The sequence below is a fragment of the Camelus ferus genome, chromosome 3 (genome assembly GCF_009834535.1).
Source record: "Camelus ferus isolate YT-003-E chromosome 3, BCGSAC_Cfer_1.0, whole genome shotgun sequence".
NCBI classification, from domain to species: Eukaryota; Metazoa; Chordata; class Mammalia; order Artiodactyla; family Camelidae; genus Camelus; species Camelus ferus.
In genome coordinates this window covers 15487049-15509230 of record NC_045698.1, presented here as the reverse complement: position 1 = coordinate 15509230, position 22182 = coordinate 15487049, and the positions used below count along the sequence as shown (strand labels likewise).

The window sequence follows — 22182 nt, the reverse complement described above, 5'->3', positions numbered from 1 at the left end:
TACAATCTCTCTGATCATCAACATTTAGAGTGATTCCATTGTCACCTGGATTTGAGTGATAGGAGAACAAACTCCAGGATGACTGCTACACACAAGAACACCACTCCTGTTTTTGTGGATGTCACTGACTATGTTATTTCCTTGTTTCACACTAAACATGCTCCCAACCACAACCTCCTGCTCCTACCTCTTGGGTACTTCATGTTTAGTAGTGTCAGGAACTGGTGCGCTCTGCAAGCACTGAGGAAGGAGGTCTTTGGAGATGTATCTGCTTCAGAAAATCATTGAGTCTTCTTAATGAAGAGATTATGAAATCTCTCTTTTGCATTAGTTTGGTGAAAGCCATGGAACAGCCAGCAAAAAAGCTGATGTAATAATGTTTAACTGCATTTTTGTAAACACCTATAGAGGTAGCTCTAAGTACTCGTGGATAACTTACACTGGAATCTGCTTTTTCACTAAACCAGAGTTAATCTCTACTGTAGCTGAGCAGATGACCATTTTTGATACTATATATGATACTGCGGTTAAAACAAGTGCCATTATTTTGGTTACCCAGTTGAGTTGGATCATTTACAGTTGGACAAAGTGAAATCGAATTATGCATATTTGCTGCTTTTATAACTTATGGGAATACTTCTCAATTCACTCCTTTAACATTTGGGCTTAAAAGTGATTAACAAAAATTTAATATACATTTGGAAGACAATATTTTTCTGCCTTCTTAATGAAGGTTCATATTAATATTAACAACAAAAATGTAAAAGAAAAGATACTATCTAATTCATCTTTCTATTTTGCATTGAGCCTATGGTGACAGATAAAAGTTTATGAAATTTGTTACTACATATTTTCTAGAAGATAAGCATTTTCTTCAAAGATATCCCCAAAGTAAAACAATTTACAGATTTTTCAACTGCAATATTTGTGTCTAGAATTGGGCATTATTGAGTGTTTGTAGACTTTACATATGTGTGATGAAGTGATAATGAAGATTCAGGTGAGTGATTTTTCTGGGGGGAAAAATTGCTACTCAGAAGACGAAAGGAAAGAAGGGAATTTACTCTTGCAACTGTTCATGCCTACAGCATTAAGGAGGACATGGTTTTGAGGAATCTTTAATACATGTCCCTGATGCCTATCAGTGCCTATTTGTCAGTTACTAGTGATGATGCAAATATTTTGATGACAATAATGATGATGATGGATGATGGTGGGTGCCTCAGTTATCACTCTTGCCCTCTTAGAAATGTTTGCCTACTTTCCTTCTAGTAGTTTACTTTCCTGGGAAAGGCTGTTGTAATAAACCGCATGTTTCATCTGTTGATACAGCTAGAATTCACCAGTGCATCCTAAGATAAAGCATTTGTCATCTGCCGAAAATTATGATTTTGTACTTTTTTCACCTTCTAACACTTCAGTTAACAAAAAAGTAGAGGTGGAGATGATTCATTTTCTTACCTTTTAGAGCAAACCTAATACTGAGCTTGTTCCCAGTTTGCACTGACTTAAGAGAAAAGCCTGAATGAGAAACTGAATGGAATGGAAACTCTGCTTTCTCAAAAGTAAGCAGTTATACTGAATGCCTCCCGGAGGTGAAGGGCGTTCTGGCCACTGTAGAAGCTTGGATGTACATATCACTCCCTTTATGATCAGCAGGCGTTTCCTTCCTTCATCAGCGACTTATTATTTTATTTATACTAAATTTGATACTTTTGACTTTGCTTTGTTCGCAACTCAGAATAGTAACATTGTATGGAAATTAAGAAGAGATACCCAAAAAGTTCTTAGCAAAAACTTTAACTATGACTATGAATATATAAGACAAAAATACTGAAAAAAACTCCCATCATATTCTCTTAGAACATAAGTAATATGGCCAAGTATCAAAAAATGAGAAAAGCTACAGATAATTTGGATTGCCTTTAAAGTTTTCCTATGTCAGTGAACACTTAGGTTAATTCAGTCTGGAGGCATAAAGATACTTCTCTTGCTAGAACTGCAATTATTTTCCGTTCCTCTTTTTCTCAACTATTCCATCCTAATTAAAGGCTTCCTAAGCTAGTATGTAATTGTTGATTTTTAAATTGCAATTGCAAATTACTTACACCCTTTAAAGTTCAGTAAGCCTTTAAACCTTTTAGCTTTTCTATTGATACTCAATCATGCAGTTAAAGCATCTGCAATAAGCAGATGAGCTAATGTAAGCTGTGTCAAGTTTTCTTTGGTGTCCAAATCAATAAAGCTATTGTGATGACTCTCAAGTCAATAATCTAGCTACTGGAAATGGACCCAGCTTTTTTTTTTTAATGTTTTTTTATTGGGGGGGTGGGTAATTAGGTTTATTTAGTCATTTAATAAAGGTACTGGGAATTAAACCCAGGAACTCATTCTATACCCTCCCCATGGACCCAGCTTTTAAAAAGATATTAAAATTATGCATCATTTGCATTAATAGCTAATATTGTTGCCCAACATTTTGGTTATAATCTTTAAGTTATTCTCAGTGACATCATATACCCACAGAATTAACTAATGCCAAATTCCAAAGGAAAATGGAGTCCAGAAGATAAAAGACATGACCTTGAGCTCTGTAAAACAGAGATGCTAGAGTCATATTGTCTTATTTTCCAGGTGCATATGTGCTCCAGGTCAAGGCCACGGATGCAGATGACCCAACATATGGAAACAGTGCCAGAGTCGTTTACAGCATTCTTCAGGGACAACCTTATTTCTCTATTGATCCCAAGACAGGTAACTTTTTTATTAGAGACAACATTATCACCTCCCCTTCAAATATTTAAATGTTAATTACATCTTGGCATGGGAAGTTGCCTATTCTAACACTGCAATAAAGATTCAATGTGCTGCCGCCCATGAAGCAAAGGAAGATGGGACCTTACCTTGCTGCTGCAGAACTAAGTCCTTTGGACTGAAATTGGTATAAATATAAATTTTTTCACCTGTATGTGCAAAGTCTGAATTTGTTATTTAGGAATTTTCTGTATGATTTACTTTAAATTTTCAGAATTCCAGGCATATTCGTTTTTTGTTTCTTCTGGCTAAAATTGCTTTTTATTTGGGTTGTTCTTGGTCGGGTTCACTAATATTCAGTTTGGGGCCTTATCAACCCAAGATTATGGAACTTCTCTTCTTATCTTCATCAAGGGTTCTGGATGGTGAGTTTGGATAAATACAGACTTATACTTCCAGTAGGGGAAAGAAGAGGGCTGACAAACTTTAAACACCAAGATCACTCATTCTTCTGGTCTGTGTTTTTGAAGCCAGACTCATTTTTAAGTCAAACCATTTAAATTCCAGTTTTCAAAGCCCAGTATATATGTCCCATATAGAATCTAAGGAAGGCAGGTGAACCCGCAGGAAGAGTTTGTATTCCCTTTAAAATGAAATAAAGTACCCCCTGTTTCTAGAGAATCTGTTTTTGAATGAGGAGAGTTTTTAAGGAGATCCAGTCAAGCTGACCAGTGATCAAAGTAGGTGTTCCATGTCACAGTAAAAGCAGAAACTCCGTGATGACAGTTGTTTTATCAACTCTTATATAACACATTACAGTATATTGCATATTGAATTCAACTTTATTACATTAGTTTAAAGTAAACTAAGTTATTATTAAAATTTGCAAATAGATCCTTAAAGAACTACATCAATTTAAGAGGTATTTGCTTCCTACACTATACGTGCAAATGGATTAAACATTTAAAAATTTATACTTCCTCCAAAGTGTGTGCTAAAATCTGGAATACCAATTAGATATAGGTTAATTAATAATTAACCATGGATTGATGTTGCCTGTAAACAAAAGGTCAATTAAGTGGAAATAAAGAACCTGCAAACTTTCTGTCAAGTGAATCTGCCATTCTTTCCTCACTTCTCACCCTCTTCATCAAGCCATCAAAATGTTAAGGGAATGAGGCTGGGAATTGCTTCCTTTTGTAAACCTAAAAAAGAGAAGGTTGTAGTAAGGACGTTCCCTTTAAGAAGGGAACGTCAGTGCTGAAGAAAGTCCAGAAAAGTTTAGGACAAAGAAGCTCTTTTGGTTTGGAAATAGGCTCAGAGACCAAAAGCCAGAGTGTCGAAAGTTAAGAGTGTGTGATGGGGAAATTACACCTACAATGTAAATTATTTTCAAGAAGTAGGCAGTGAAGATAAGAGAAGAGAATGTTTGACAATACAAGTTTTAAGGAAGTTTTGTGGTGGTGGTGGTTTACCTTTGAGAAAATCATATATTTGTGGAAAAAGGGAAAAAATTGCTGATAAAAATTTGGGGAAGTTATTCAATTAAGTTTATGATCATACAAAGCTGCAGAGGGATCAAGAAGGTTTGGACAATAGACCAAATGTTTAAACAAATACTGAAGAGATTATCTACATCCTTTTATTAGATGGGGACATTATGGGTTATTTTTCTGGTACAATTCTATTTTCCAAATTGATGAAATAGTTCTCTTAGATCACTTCAGCCTCAGAGGAGCATTTCTCACAGGGAGGATGGGAGAAAAAGAAAGGAAGGTGTGTAGAGATGGGTGAGGAAAGAGGCTTGGTATTAGAATATACTTAGTGAGTTGCAGTAATTAACTCTTTAGAGTAAATGAGTTTATACTCAGAATAAATGTGGCAGAAGAAAGATCAGATATTTATTATTGGCAAAATAACTACAGATGGAGACAATATCTAACTAAAAAAAAGCAAGATAAAGATCATATAAAGATGAATTTCAGCATAAAGCATGGGTGCAAAATACAATTGCTTTGGTCAAATGAATGCTGGACAGACAGCAGTTATAAGAATCAAACACTTGCTCTTCCCTTGACTAATTTGTTCAACACAAACTTTAGATGAATCCTAATGCTTTTAGAAAGTACCGTCTTCCAGAAAAGTGTGTATATTCATAATATGGCTTTTATAATTGTGCATTTATATTTTTTATATAATGTTTATTATTTAGAACTGAAGATGAAACAATTCTGGCATAAACTATGGAATGGATTTTTTGAAGCATTGATTTTCACTGGAGACAGAAGTCTTGATACTAACAACGTCCCAGACCGCTAGACAGGAAAAGAGTGGATGATGAGGGACTTCATTAATACAATGAGAACTAGTTCTTCATGCACAGAAACCATTAAGAAGATGTTTTGTCAAATTTATCACCTTGCGGTAGAGAAAAGTAAATCAAAAATCAAGGATAATTGCAATTTCTCAGAAATAGCCTCCATTTGTTCCAGCCATATAGCTTCCTTTCATGATTCCTTTTGCTATTATTAAATAAAATGCGTGAAAAACTAATATTATCTGAAATTTTCCACATTTGAGTGTGGAATAGAGTTTAAAATAATTTCTAAAGGAAGAGTCTCATCAAAACTTCTGGTGTCTAAATATTTATGAAGAAATAAATATCATCATTTATTATTAATTTAGAATGAGATATTAAAATGTTATTATTGGTATTGCTGTTTGACAAGCAGTCTTAGCATCTCTATCCGAGGTATCAACACAGCAAGTTTATTTATAAGCGATATAAATTGATGAATTCTATGGCATAAGCCCTAAAATAATAGTTCTCTTTAAAGTTGGCTAATATGGCAATTATTTGGCTTAACTAAGAGATTAATTATTGTGAATTAAAATTTGCAATCATTCATGTATATGCTTCAAATAATTATTAAATGGTATTTTAAAAACCCAGAAATGTAGGTAGATTTATAAAACATTAAATAAAATTTATCCTTATTATACTGAATGTTTATAAAATATTAAAATGTCTAATTGGCATATTATTATATTATATATACTTTACACTTAATGTTTGTTATATATTAGGAAAGCATTTATAATCTATAAAATGTTAAATCATAGGCATTGTAATATTTTATTTGATACATGAAATTGAGGTGATTAAGTATTTCCATAGCATTGCTAATAGAATTATTCCATTTAGGAAAACAAACATTACTATATATGATTGATCTCATGACTTGATTTACATTTAAAATTCCTTTAAAGTATTTGAATTTTTCTCTAAATGATTCAAAATCCAGTCTGAGTTGGATAAGTAAAAAGTGCTATTTTGTGCATCATGTGGTGATAATATGTTGATTTTTTCTAAATAATCAGAGCTCTACCTGAGAAAGCATTATAATACTATTTTAGCTCAACATTTTAAAGAATCTACAAATGTTAAATTATTCTATCATGATAAAATATACATAACAGAAATGTTACTACTTTAACCATTTTAAAGTGTATTATTTGATGACATTATGTGTGTCCATATTGTGTAACCATCACCACCGTCCATCTCCAGAACTTTTGCATCCATGTCTTTTTATTTATATGCATTGTCAAAAATGCATATTTTTATTCTTCTGTATTTTCTGTTTTTCATTTTCTGTGTTTACCTGTGCATTTATAGAACTGATATGCAAACAACTGAGTGAGAATGAGTCGCATGCATGAGCTCCTTTCTTTTTTTCCCTTATATTCATTAGTCTGATATTTCATGTTCTATGATTCTGACCTAGCTTCTGTTTGGGAAATCCGATAAAAGTTACTGGAAGAACTGACACTTTCTCAAGCTTTCTGAACCTCACTGAATTCAGTTACACCTTTTATTTAAAGATTATAATCTTCAAGCTTATATCCTAAGTAAAACCCCCTCCACTATGATACTTACTCTTTTCAGCTTTAAAAAATGTGTTAGTGTTTTAAAACTCCAGAGTAAAATTAAAGCATGGGTCCATCTTTGTATTTTGAGCTAATTCTTTATATAAACTACTATGTAAATATGTTTTATGGCCTGAACACGCTTTTCGTATTAATTCAGAGTAGAGTCTTCAGAGTAAAAGATTCAAGACACTTCAGTCAGTGCTGGTGAGAGAAAGACTGATACTCTTTTATGTTCAAGAGTGAAATAAGAGTACTTGCCTTCACAAAGTAATCACTCTTTTAATACTTTTTGCATTAAGAACAGGACTGATTGTGGATATAGCAAGGGCAGGAAAAGCAGTGGATGCTAGTAAATACAAGGAAGGAATGACAAATGAGTCTGGGAAACAGTTAAGATTAAACAACACACGTTGTTCCCTACTTTGAAATATTTAACACATGTAGTAAAATTACGTGTCTAAACCATTGTCTGGAGACAATGGTTTCCTTGCACTCTGCCTTGTCACGGTTCATGAGAACTCTGTGTGAACTTCACCTGCCTTATTTTAGAAACCACAGAATGCAAACATCAGCAGAGAGAACTGAGAATATCTGGGCTCAAAAGGAAAATACTCCAGGGGGACGTGGTACATGCCCTTAGGAAGCTGCAGAGCTGTCGTGTAGAAGACGAACTAGCCATGCTTTGTGCTACCTGAGAGGAAGAGGGCTATCAGTGGCTGATAGGAGTTACAGGAAGAAAGAATTTTGGTTTCATTCAAAACAAACAAACAAAAAAGATGTTAATGCTTGTCCATAAATGAGAAGGGCGCCTCCTGAGATTGTGAGCTTCACATTACTGGAAGTGTTACAGTAGACGATGAGCGATGAGCCCGTGGTGCTGGATTTGAGAATTAATTCCTTTGATGCATATTTATTTTTAACCAATGGCCTGACAGGTGCTGTGCTACCAGGATACTGAGATGAATCAAGTCCATCCTCAAATAGATCCTCTTCTATATGGGGGAGGAGATCAGGTCCTCAGAAGATTACATTTGGGTTTTCTAGGATACAGTTCTGATACGTAGTGTGACCTCTGGGTGCTAGATGTAGACTGATGAGAGGGGAAACTTTCTGAGGAAAAAACTTTGGGGGAAGTGACTTCCAAATTCTAAAGAATAATTAAGGTGTGTTATAGGTGCAAAGTTGGACCATACAGTCTTTAAATTGTCTTCCTACTGCAGATAACCTGGTAATTCTTCTTGTCCTCAAAATGCATTATTGGCAACAATTTTTTTTAATTATACACCTTATCAGTGTAATCATGGGCACCATATTTTTGTTAATATTGTTTAAGAATGTACTAGCTTAAAAAAAAATCCATTACAGAAGCAAGAGGAAACTAATTCAGTATGGAATTTCAGATAGAGTGACCGGTAGTCCTGAGAAGATGGCTTTGACAACAGATGTGAGGGAGGTGGAGTAGCTGTTCATGGTTACATCTCAGAAAGAACAATTCTGGCGGAGGGAAGAGAGGGTAAAAGGCTGTGGTGAACAAGGGAGGGAGTTGTGGAAGATCAGATGGCCACGTGGGAAGGTGGAGATTATGTGAGGTCTTTCATCTGAGTGGTCTGGACAGTCTCTGAGGATTTCAGACTAGAGGGACTCTGTCACCCGCTTCATGCTAAGACCTCACTGCTGTGGCTGCTCTTTTGAGAAACAAACAGGTCTCTTCTGGACTCTAATCTTCAGTGAATGAAGAATGTAGCCATTCATCCGTTGGTCATTTTCTTTCTATATCTATCTATCAATCTATCTTTCTATCTATCTATCCATCCATCTATCTGACTAGTCTCAAACTAATAGTTAGCATTTTACCAGCTTTATGGAGATATAATTGGCTTACAGCATTGTGTAAGTAAGGTATATAACACGTTGATTTGATACACTTATATATTGCAAAGTGATCACCACCACAGTGTTAGCTAACACCTCCATCATGTCTCATAATTACCATTTCCTTCCCGTGATAAGAACCTTTAAGAGCTACTCCCTTAGCACCTTTCCAGTATATAATAATACAGTGATATTAACTATAATCACCACGCTATACATTAGATCCCCAGAACTCATCCATCTTATCACTGTAAGTTTGTGCCTTTTGAGCAGCATGTCCCCATCTCCCCCACCCCACAGCGCCTGGTAACGACTATTCTACTCTGTTTCTGTAAGTTCAGCTGTTTCAGAATCCACATATGAATGATATTATACAGTATTTGTCTTTCTCTGTCTTACTTCATTTAGCATAATGTTCATCCATGTTGTTGCAAATGGAAAGAATTTTTTTTCATTTTCATGAATGAATTACTAAATTATATTCCATTATATCACATCTTCTTTATCCAATCATCCATTGATGGACACTTAGGTTGTTTCCATACCTTGGCTATTGTGAATAATGCTGCAATGAACACGGAAGTGCAGATATCTCTTCAAGATCTTGTTTTTACTTCCTCTGGATATGTACTCAGAAGTGAAATTGTTAAATCATATTTTTTTCTATTTTTACTTGCTTAAGGAACCTCCATACTATTTTCCATAGTGGTTATATCTGTCAATTTACATCCCTACCAACAGTGCACAAGTGTTCTCTTTTCTCCACATCCTGGCCAATATTTGTCATCTCTCACTCTTGACTTTTTGATAACAGCCATTCTAACAACCAAAAGGTGACAAACTGTGGTTTTGATGTATGTACACTTCCCTGGTAATTATTGAGGTCAAGCACCTTTTCATGTAACTGTTGGACATTTGTATGACTTCTTTGGAAAAATTTCTATTCAGTTCCTCTGCCCATTTTTAAATCTGATATTTTGTTGTTGAGTTTCATGAGTTCTTTTATGTTATGGATATGGATTCCTTATCAGATAGAAGATTTGCAAATATTTTATCCCATTCCATAGGCTGCTCTTCATTTTTGTGGATTATTCCTTTTGCTATGCAGAAGCCTTTCAGTTGGATGTAGTTCTACTTGTGGATTTTTCAAGATGCCTTCACAGAGGGTTTGCTTATCTTTGAAAACCACTATCTCACTTCTGTCACTCTCTGTGTTCTTATTTGATACATCCCTCCAGACAGTGGAGTGCTGCAGCCACATTAGCCTCCGAAGGCTCTGCTTGTATGCTTTGGACAAGCAGTGCCTTCCTTCTTTCCCTCCCCAAGATTCTCCACTCTTGTGTTCTTGCCACGTTGGCCTCTTCCACTTCTCTGAGGCTGCAGCTCCAAAGTCCTTCCTCAGAGAAGACATTTCTGATACTACCTTCAGAAGCACTTGATTTCATTTTCCTCATAACACTAATCACCACCTGAAATTAGCTTAATTATTTAAGTGCTTCTTTATGGCCTCCTCACCACTCCACATGAGCACATACCCGTTAAATGCGCATCCCATGAAAGAACCTTGTACAGAGACTCTTATCAATTATCATCCCACGTGGAAACAGATGATACTCAGTCGGGCAATTTGAGATTAGTTTAATAAAAGGACTCTTTATTAAAATGTGTGCAGATTGTAGGGAAGCCAGAAGGGATAGGGCAGACTCTGGAGAAGAAATAAGAAATGGCTGCAGTTACCATGCTGGGATTGGAGGAAGGAGATGGGATAGAGACACAGGCAGAGAACATGGCAGGAGAGACTGTGGGATGTGGAGGATCCATGGAAAGAAAAACTCAACTTCATTATTCTTACACCATCCAATCTCCTGCCCATTGGCATAAGGCAACTGGAAGCCAGAGAGCAGAGAGAAGTCTAGAAAAGTATAGAAAGTGGACTTGGAGGGGCAGATGAAGTGTTTGCCATTATACCTTTAAACCTAAGAATAGTGCCTGAATGAAACATTTATTTAGTACAAGTGTTGACTGAATCTATCATCCCATGTTTCAACCCTGCAATTCAACACTCAATTCAAGAAATAACCCAAGTAAGGGGAGACTATAGCTGTCTGGTAGACTGAGTGCTCAGCATGCACCAAGTCCTGGGTTCAATCCCCGGTACCTCCAAGTAAATAAATAAACCTAATTACCTCCCTACAATGACAAAGAAAGAAAGAAAGAAGAAGAAAAAAGAAAAAAAAAAAAAAAAACTCAGGTAAAACCAAATCCTTAAGTATCACATGTAATATTTTATGATTTTTTATGCATTACATTATTTTCATCTCAAAGTTATCCACCTATCTAATCCATTTTTTACAAAATAAGCTTAGATCCAACAAAATTGAGGGGCTTACATACAATGCAAACAACACAAGGGTGATTGCAAAGGGAGAATATATCCATCCCCTGGTACACTAGTATCCTTTGATATATTAATTTAAGGTTACACACCTCTCAATCATATATTTCCATTTATACTGGCAGAAATAAAATCTATTTTCTCATTCTTGTTTTTACTCAAATTATCTTGATTGTATATGTCGGAAAGTTCATCAGGTCGGGTACAAGACACTCAAATCATGCCAGAATTCAGCATATACTTGCCTACCTACTCCTTTTCTCCTGAAAAATAGGATTTATTTCAGAATTATTTCAAGTTCATTCAAGTTTGTGGTATTACTACTGTAGAGTATCTGTGGAGTATTTATAATGTTTCATAAAGTGCATTTTTTTTTTCAAGTTTAAATTATTATCCTCAAAGCTGTTGCTGTATCTTTGTACGCAAATACTGAAAAACAGAGATGGCCACTTGAACCTGAGTCTAAGGTCCGCAATAACAGAATGCAGCATTTCCTCTGCTGGTTACGCTCTGCTGCGGAAGCACTTTAGGCCAGGCCTTTGCAAGTCTCCTCCTCGCTCCATTTTTATTTGTTTGCTTTTAAGTGTTAGGCAGTTAAGACACAACCAGTGGCCATAAGAAGAGTAACTTTTTGAAACGGAGATTTTTCTCCCCAGACTTTTTCAGTGACCGCGGTATTTAAGGATTCACTACTCACAGTGAGCTTTGTAGTCTACCTGATTCCCTGGATTCAACTCTAAAAAAATTCCACAAATGCCTATTTTTTTTTTCTCTGGGTTAGTGGTTCTTAATGGAAGTAGTGGAGGGAAGGGGAAGCACATTATGGTCGTTGGAGGAGACTTTCTTCGAAATTATATCTCCCACCCTTTCCTCTCTAAATTCTGACAGCCTCCCAACTGGGCAGCATTACACATAAAGGGGGTCTAGAAGCAGCCGGTAGATCACCTATCAGACACAAGACAGAGCAGGAGGGCAGAGTGCTTAGCGGTCTTAAAATTCTAACAATATCATCAGAAAAAATATAAATCTAATAATGCCTGCTTGCTCTCTTTTTCATAGAATTTTAATGTTTACAGATATAATCAAGTTTATATATATATGAAACTTTATAAATTTTCATATTAGAACTGAAGTGAGTAAAGTAAAAATTATTCATATATACTTATTGGAAATGAATTGAGTAAAGATAAATCTGGTCAACATCATACAGCATGAATACGAATTAAACCCAGGCGTTTATCTGGAAAACAGAAATATTACAAAGCAGGCTGAAGTCATATAGCTTGAGGCATGTAGGGCCAGACCACTGAGGTGCAGAGATGAAGCATCTTAGTTAGGAGACTTAGAAATGAGACATCAGGAATCCAAGCTGAAGAGAGAGCAAACATATTGAAGTAAAAGGGTGTCAGCACCAGTGCAAGGATGAAACAGCAGTAGCAAAAAATGGAACATGCCTTTATGGCAGCCATTTCCTACCAAGGGCCAGAAGAAGTCTTAGGCTGTAGTTAAGTCTGAATTAGTAACAGAACATCATCTGGTAAGTTGATAGCAGAAAGAACAGATAAAATGAGCATGTATATTCAGTTTATGATTTGGATGTTACATTTTGTGTTGACAGTTGATATTAACTTTGTTGCTCATATATGCCACACTGTTTAAGAAATAATAATTTCAAAGACACATGGGTTTAAGACAAATGTTCGGCAGTCCCTCCCTAAAATCGCTGGATATAGATTGGAATTTTTTATAAATTTTATTCATAATTTGCTTGCCATAAATCCAGGAGGTTTTAGCTATTTCACTATAAATAAATATAAATATAAATAAATTAGTTTTATGCTTGGACACAAGGGCAGAAAATGAGTAGGGTATATAAATAAGCATATATATCACATGATTCATGATTATAAATTATTCATAGATTCCTTCATTCATTTAGCCAGTCATTGAACTAGTCAGATGGTCCACACATTCGTACTGAGTTTCTCTAAATGACCAGCTCTCCATTAGAGGCTGGGGTAACGTGATGACAAGGGAGGGAAAATCTCTGCAATGGCAAAGCAAAATGAGACCTAAGAAAAGAAGAATGTGTGGCTAAAATAAGTAAGATGAATCCTGAAAGTCAAAATAAAATACACAAAGAAGATATTTCAAGTGCTTAAAAAAGTGAAGTGATATGTATGTCCTAAAAAATAGATAAGAATGAAGAATTATTATTACTGAGTCCAAATAAGTTCTACTTACCACATGACAGGCCAATAAACTGGGAGATGAGGTGTTGGGGCAAGGAATAGTGACTTTATTCGGAAAGCCATCAGACCCAGAAGACAGCGGACTGATGTCTTGGAGAACTATCCTGCTACAGTCAGAGTATAGGCCCCTTTTATACTAAAAAACAAGGAAGGGGGTGTGGTGATTGTTGCTAACTTCTTGGTATAAGAATTCTTTGTTCCTGCAGCTGTCCACGTGGGCCAGGTCATGGAGCTTCCTCAAAACCTCCAACAAAACAAATGTTATTCTCTGTTTTGCAACTTGTTATCTTTACATGAGTGCAGATCTAGCAAGACTAAGCCTAGAAAACAGGACAGAGTTGTTAAAGCTAAAGGAACAGATCTAATGCAGAGTCAGATTTGTTCTTTTCTATTACAGAATATGGCATTTTTTGAAATATCATGCTCAGCATAAATACTCAATTTTTTACTATATATAAAATATATATTGTTTAACAATTTAATTCTTTTTGAAAGGTAGGATCATTCTGTATAAATGATGTGTAACTTGGTTGACTTAATAAATGATGACCATCTTTTAGCATTTCACTATATGGTTATTAACATACTATATTTAATAACCTATCATTTTGGGTGTTTCACTTTTAAAAATACACAGGACTTTTGTTAGCATGTCTTTGCTAATGAACCTAAATAGAATAACTTCCTTGTTGTGGACTATTTTATTTTGGAAAACACAACGTTTGTGATATTTGTCTTTTATTTTATTTTTTCCCCTTAAGGTGTTATTAGAACAGCTTTGCCAAACATGGACAGGGAAGTCAAAGAACAATACCAAGTCCTCATCCAAGCCAAGGACATGGGCGGACAACTGGGAGGGCTCGCTGGAACGACAGTAGTCAACATCACCCTCACTGATGTCAATGACAATCCACCTCGATTCCCCAAAAGTATGTTCTTTCCTGTTAAGTCTAAATCAGTGCAGCTTTTTAAAAAATGTTGTTTTTTCCATTAGAATCATGCATAGTGTCACTTGAATAGAAAATAAGATAGATGAGTCAATAATTGTACGACTCTGGTTATCAAGTCATATGAAAGTAAAATGCTCACAGTAGGTTGGAATCTTGTCTAATTTCTTATTAGTTGAAAAATAATATAAATATGAAAAGTACGATGCAATTTAAGACATATATTTCGGACATATATGCCACCATACTATTTGTTATAGCGTATATTTGCATCAAATTCTCTACCTTCACTCTAGCAATTATATATGTTGAATCATTTCCATATGCTTCCCTGGAAATATTAGATGACATTACAGTGATGCAATTTCATTACTTTAGTTCTATTTTGTTTCAGTCTGCAATAGGTGAAAATTGCTACAGTTTCTATGATAATAGAATGATTCACACCTGTATTTTCTTTGGGACTCTGTGTTTCTTACTGAAAATGAATACTTCTCACTTGTGTTACATCTAGTTTTCTTTTGCAGTATTACATTTAACACCAATAAGTACCTGTTCAATTTCTGGTACATTTTCAAGGTTGATAGTTTAGTGTTCTTAGGACTTAGAATACAGAAACTGAATGTTTTTATCATTGCTTATATAAGAAACTTGATGAAGTCAATAGATACTCATTTGTATGAATGGTTAAAAACACAAAACAAATTTTTTTTTTCTAATTTCAGGAGAATTAGAGTATTCGGTAAAGTATTTAATGCTGAGAATATGTAACTAAATGGGTATTTTATTCCTTTAGCTATATGGTTTTCCATAGTTTTCTACTTTGTCTTTCTTCTTAAAATGATCGACCTATATTTTCTTATAGAAATATCTTTACTGAGTAACCAGAAAGTAAGTTTGCTGGACAAATGTGATAGGAATGGCAATTAGAAATTATCATAATTTAAGCAGTGGAATGCATGTGACGAATGGCGAGTAAATAATATATTATGATTAATAACACAGAATCCTAGGGCAACACTTTCCCTTACTTTTCCAATCAGGGAAACAGAAAAAAATATAAATAAATATTTAAAAGGAGAAAGAAATAATGCATTTGATTCTCTAGCATATGGCATTAATAAAGAACATGTTCCCAACTCAAAAACACTGATTTTTAACATTTTTACTACTTATTTGTGGCAATCTATAGTAGCTAACTGAGGAAACTAGTTTGAAAGATTGTTCTACTTTTATATAAAAAGGTGGCATGGGGAGCTTAAGTCCTGCTTTGGATCTTGTGCTTATAAAATTTGTTCGGTCTAGGGTATAGGAAATAGCAGAGATACTCCCAGGTAGTGACAATATTTTTATTCACAAGGATGATAGTGAAGTTTTTCAAATGAGGAGTATAAAACTCGGCCAGCGGAAAGAAAACAACTTGTGGGTATGGATGAAAGGGAGTTTGTAAAAGTCTGATCCAGACAAACAGGCTGGGATGCAACAAGGAAATGAGAATGTCTCAATGGGAGAGAAATAGAATAAGGTTAGGGAAACAGGATGGCGTGCTCAGGTCCTGGGGAACAGGAAGATCCCTTCCAGATCTTAGCTAGTGAAAAGAGAATCTGGATAAAGCAGCAGGCTTGCTTGGAATGTATTCAAAATTGAATCTATAGGTCTAAGAATAACTAGATGATCCCCACTAGGGAAGATTGTGGGGGTGAGGGCATTTGAACCTTTAGAGCATTTACATGCTGTCAAGAATGTTATTTTCTTTCCTTCTCTCAAAAAAAACCCTCTAAAATCTTTATTTTCCATGTTACTATTAAGAAAACTGAGGCTCAGAGAGATTAACTAACCCAAGATCAACACAATTGGCAAAGTTTTTTTTTTAATCTAAAATTCAAATTTCTTCTAGTTTAACATAATGTAAAAAAATTATTTTTTGTATCTGCCACTTCTAAACCATATTTTTTAGACACATCTGCAAAAAAAAATCACAAGACCTATGTTAAATTGTCACCATAAACAGAAATGAGAGGTAGAAGTTATACCAAATAAATCGCTATGATCTAATGATTTTCTTCTTGTGTTCCATGCATATTTGAACTATAGCCTGAAAGTATAATCGCTGAGAGATATTTTTGAATCATAAAAAAGAAGACGGTTTTCACATTTTGCATAAATAAAAAATTAATCCCCTTGAAATTTTATATGCCTCTGTGTCAAGCCCTTTTTACTATACTGTCATTTTGAATTACATCCTTCAGAGGAAAAGACAATACATTTATAAACAGAAAAACCATCTCTTTAGAAGCAAATGCTCTTTTTGCAGGAATATTTCTCACATGGATCAATTAAATTGAAAATATGACAATTACAAACTGAAATGATAACCTTTTGAATGTAAAAGCCAAGAAAACATATTTCATACATAATATAACTTAAAAAGAGTATTCTCTACAACTAGCTGTATTCGTTCACTTCTTAAGCAATTATACTGAAAAAAAAATCTTCCCTCAGACTAACTTCATGGAGCCACATTTTTTATCATGTAAAATGCACAAGATACTTTCTTAAAATTTACTAATTATAATTTATTTTGACTCTGTGTGTACATATATGTATATGACATTGTTAAGCACATATTTCCACTGATTTCTTTCTATAAATCTATTAGAAATAAAATAATATTAAATGGTATATCCATTTGAATGATGAAAGTTTAAATAGTTTCCTGTTTTATTGTTGCAAAATAGATGGTTCCTGAGGCATCATAATTTCCTGCCAATTCGATTTGATAATGGTGACAATGATATTGACCAAATTACCAAGTGATGTGTATTATGCAGAGTGATTTGCGTATATGTTCCCATTTAACTTTACAATGATTATATAGTGTTTTCTCAATTAAGAAATAAAATATCAAGATTATATTATTAATAAAGGCTAAATAACGTGTCAAAGATCACGCAGCCCTTAGGTGGGAGAACCAAGACCTAATCTTACGAAGGGACTTCAACTCTTAACTTTTTATCGCTCTTTCTCTTAAAAGACAATTTGCCTTTGATGCCTCTGTTTTGTGCAAAAAGTCCTACAAATAATGCAGAGAACTGTCCACAAACAAAAAAAGGAATGCTTTTTCAGAAATGGGAATAATACTAGACATGTTAAAAGAGCTCTACCTGCAGTCATATAAAGACAAACTATTTTCTTTATAAAATCCTTTCCATATAGTCATATAGCAGCCACCTACTCTCCATCTGTCAAAATAAGCTACAGGAAAATGCTGATGATTTCCATTACTTGAATTTTAAATGACAAAACCATCTAACAAGCTGACCTAAATCATACATTATGAGATCAAATCAATTAAGTGATGTGGTTAATTCACATTAGGCAAAATACTTCTCTCAGTTGCTGTCTTTCTTCTGTAAAATAGTTTTGTAATTAAAAAGAAAACAACTTAGGTAAAATAAAGCACTTCATATTTTAGATTAAAAGAGGTAATTTATAGGAAATGTAAAGTGCTGGCTTCTTTTCCCTTTCTTTTTCAACATACTAAGAGGGTAACAGAACTGTTTGTATGATAAATAAGTTCAACTGTAGAAAATAGGACATTTATAATTGTTCTAAGATAGTCGCTTAGTCATAAATAGAATACTATTTTAAAGTAAGTCTGTTTTAATCAAATACCTACCGAACATGTTTATATTGACAGTTTCTAGTTTTAGGAATGTTCGTTCAGTTATAAGTCAATAAAATATTACTTGCACAATAAAACATATCATTGTATCCATACTATATAGTTTGTTGATTTAACAAATAAGACATTTGTAAATATTAGACTTCATTCCAGGGAAAATGTTATTATCTTTAAATTAATATAAAAACAATCTAAATAAAATTAAAAGATGAAATGCATCAGCGAGAATGCCTACTGCACAAGTGAGCAATATCTGATCTATCAAACTATCAAGACTACTGATGTATGCATAAATATATATATATTCCCAACTATATATTATTTCTTAAATTGTACACTTATGATATAGAAAGATGACAGGATGCCCAGGTCAATGAATTAAGTAACTGTTGGTAACTATATATTTATTTATTGAAAAATATTGATGTATTTACTTTAAATGTCTCCTTATTTCATCCTGTCATTACTTTTATGGCATCCAGGTCAGGATTGGCTCTTTTAATATCTTAAAACTTGGAATTTATTCTTATTTATGTTTAAAGAAATATTAATTACAATATGTAATTTGTAAAGATTTTCATTAGAATCAACATGAGCCCAGTTATACCCAGATGGGGCCACAAAGTCTACTTCTCTTTGTTTACCATTTAGCATCTTTATACTTAGAAAATGGTAAGCTTTGAGACTGAAATCTACTTGTTAAAACCATGTAATAAGTCATTCTGAATAAAGAACTAGAGATTAATTGAATTTGGACAGTAGCCTTAGAAAATGTACCCTCACCTTCTGCCAGACACCCAATGTTTGTCAGAGGGATGACTGAGGTTGACCACTAAAGATACAAGCTCATGATTTAAGTTTATTTTTGTATATAATATTTGTATGTGCTTGTATATATTTTATATTTATTTATATATACATATATGTAATCTGAGAGTTTACAACCTTACATAGATTTATATATTTAATTAAATAATATTATAGGAGAAAACTTCCTGGATTTTGGGTCCCCAGGATATGCCTGAATATGTAAATATGTGTAGTTATGCTGAGAGTCACTTCAGTCCCTTTCACAATCTCCTTCTGTTACTGTAGGGAGTGAAAAACCTACAAATCTCACCTTCGAACTTACCTGGACGCTCTGGCCAAGGGCCTGCTTCCCACCTGCAGATCAAGTGCAAGTCACTGTTAACACCCCCAGCATGTGCCTAAAGGGTGCCTCTGAGTGTAAGGCAAAAGCTGAATTTCTGTTCTTACACTGTCTCCAACATGTTATCTTAGGTAGAAGAATGAGAGAGAGAAGATGATGGCAATTACTCTGAAAGAAATACCAGAAGAAGTGTGACTAAAATAATAGCTCTTACATAAAATCCACTTTTGTTTAAATGAGAATGACTACTTCAGCTTCATTCAAATATTTGAGGTTGGAAGGGTGGTGTAACCAATAGGTCTGCAAAGCTAACAGTGTAGATCAAATGCAAGTTAAGGCTCTCCTTAATTGGAAGCAGGTGGTAGTTTTAAATAGTAATAAAAAATTAATATAGTGAGGGTTTAATGACATAAACTCATATTTATTTATGTTTCTCAAATTTACTACTGGTGCCAATTTAGCATCAACATCAGTACACAGTTTAATTCCAACAATTAAAATTTAATTAATATTTAAGTAATTTCAAATATAGTACACATTTCTAGTATTCTCTGACAATTTTACCTAGTGCATGGCTTTTAGATCATTACCTCTCAAAGACATAAATAAGACAAAATTTAGATAAGCTGACCTTTGATATTATATGTATGCATGGTATATGGCAATTAGATATCCTCCTCATTTAGGAGGAGATGTTTAAAAACCATTAAAAATTATAAATCTTAGGTCTTAAAAAATTATACAAAGTTATCTTTGGGTATCTTCTGGTTTTCATGTAAAATGTAGGCATGAGTCGTTATATTTGATGACTCTATTTCTAGTCTTGAAAAATAAGCCAAGACACATTATAAAACTAGGTTTTTACTCAGTGGAATAAACACTTCTAGTTTAATTCCCAAATGTGTCTTTGTCTACTTCAATAAAAGTAAATAAGAAATAACTACTTCCTGAAGTTAAGGCATGCAAATAATAACCTGGGTCTTATTCACCAGTGGTTCTCCCAGTGGTTCTCAAACTGTGTTTGCCTTAGGACTCCTTTGGGACCCTATGCCTCGGTAATGAAAGTTCTGTTTCAATTGACATAACTTGGACCCGGAAATTTGAATTTTAAATAAGTGTTCCAGTTTATTTTAATATAAGTAATCTGCAGGGCACAATCTGAAAAACAGTGGTTTATTGTGGTGAAGCAGAACGTGTTGATTCTCTGAAAAGGCTTTTTTCATTATTCATTAACTAGAAGTAATGAGTTAATTATTTTGTATCTCATGAGAATTTTTTTTTATTCATGCAAAATTCTATTCCTACAAAATTCCACCTATCTAGGTGGAGACTGAATATTAAAATGAATTCATTTTAATCCAAGTGTTTTGAAGGCTTTGTGTTTTTTAACCAATGAAGTACTTATAGACAGCTCTACATCTTGCTTAGAAGTCTTCCAAAGAGTTATGGATATCAGCTACTGACGCTTTAAGGCTGAATTCAAACTAGATCAAACTGAATACAGTTTGAAGGCAAGATCAGTGAAAGACTCTGCTCTCCCAATTCTCCAATGAGAAAGGAACAGTGAGTTTCACTAGACTCTATGTAGGCAGATGTAAGCAAATGAAAAATAACAGTTTTAGAATCATTTCTCATTGTTAGTGTTGTCACTATTAATATCATACTGTGCTTTTCTAATGAGAGCATAAATCTGTTTAAAATGGTGCTGACACTTTGATGGTACACTTGGTCCTGTTCCCCATGTAACAAAGAACAAAAGACTGTAACCTGGTTGCTCTGTTGCCCCATCAGCAGACTCTCAGAACTGACTCAAGATCTACAGCATCAAGAGGTCTTTAAGATATCTCTTATTTTTCCGAACCATATTAAATAAAGTTTAAAACAGAACTGATAGTAAAGATATTGTCCCTAATCTTACCTATGTTATCAACAATAATAACAAAGTCTAAAGACCATGGGTCCAATAATATTTAATATATTTGGTTATGTGTATACTTTATGGCTCACATTAAGTGTCATCAAAAAAAATTACTATCTTGGAGAGGTGGCTTGAATATTTTGGTGTTGTAATCCACAGTTCAAATGTGAAACTTTATCTATGATCTAATAAAACTCATAAGTTCTCAAACAGACAAACCAGTTAACACATAAGGAAATCTGTTTAGGGTGGGTTGAAGTTCAGCACCAGAGGCTGATGATGGCTCAATCCTTATGGAGCTGGATGGCTAGTGACGTTTTTTAGCTGGAAATTTTAATGATAATACCATTTTAAACAATTTTACCCAGAGTAAAGAATATATGCTCTGGTTGTTAACATCATTTTCTCAGTTTCCTTAAAATGCTTAAGTTTATGTTATTATCATTGCAGTCTATGAAAATCACTTTAATAGTTAAAATTTTCTGTGACTTGTATGTAATCAAATATATGTATTTATTGATACTTGTTCTTGATTCTTAAAAGATATGAATTAAATAATACTATTTTTACTTTTCTTAGCCAACTGTGCACTCTGTAAGACAAATATCTATATGTATTAATATATTACAGCCAAAATAAAATTCCAAAATTTTGATCAGAATAATTATTGGCAAAAATAGGAGATGGCTATTAGACCTGAGATTATTAGGAAATATTTATGAAAGGTATAGCATTTGAGAAGAAATATATAATGAGAATTTAACAGAGAGGATGTTAGTTGCAGAGTGCCACAATCCTGAAATGTACACATATATTTATGCATGTATATGTGAGCTTTTGAGTGGAGGGGCAATATCATAAATCAATATGTTAGAAAATTAACTTTGTTAACTTGGTAAACACTGAAGTAGAGAGTAGATATGGCACAAAGCCAGGGCAGGTGTTTGGAATAGGTAAGCACAGGCAGAGCTGAGAGATACTCACCAGCAGAACGGAAAGGACTTTGTGATCTATTGGATTCAGAAACAAGTAAGAGAAAGAGCATGCAGAGGATGAGGGTGTAGCTCAGTGGTAGAGTGCATGCTTAGCATGCACAAGGCCCTGGGTTCAATCCCCAGTTTTAGCTCCATTAAAACTAACTAAATACATAAACCTAATTACCTCCTCTTCCAAAAAGAAAAGCATCAAAAAAAGAACATGTGAAGAAATTGTTTAAGTAAGAGATTTTTTTTTTCTGTCAATATGTGGACATTAGATTGGAGATTAGCAAAAGACT

General features: G+C 34.1%; 1 protein-coding gene across 1 annotated transcript in view; it reads left to right on the top strand.

Moving 5' to 3' along the window:
- The window catches only part of CDH12 (cadherin 12), a 342925-nt gene that overhangs the window by 252489 nt on the left and 68254 nt on the right, over positions 1 to 22182 (top strand). Inside the window, exons 4-5 of the mRNA XM_006189587.3 lie at positions 2635 to 2754; positions 13968 to 14135. Of these exons, the coding sequence (XP_006189649.1) occupies positions 2635 to 2754; positions 13968 to 14135 (288 nt within the window). The remainder of the gene's footprint in view (positions 1 to 2634; positions 2755 to 13967; positions 14136 to 22182) is intronic.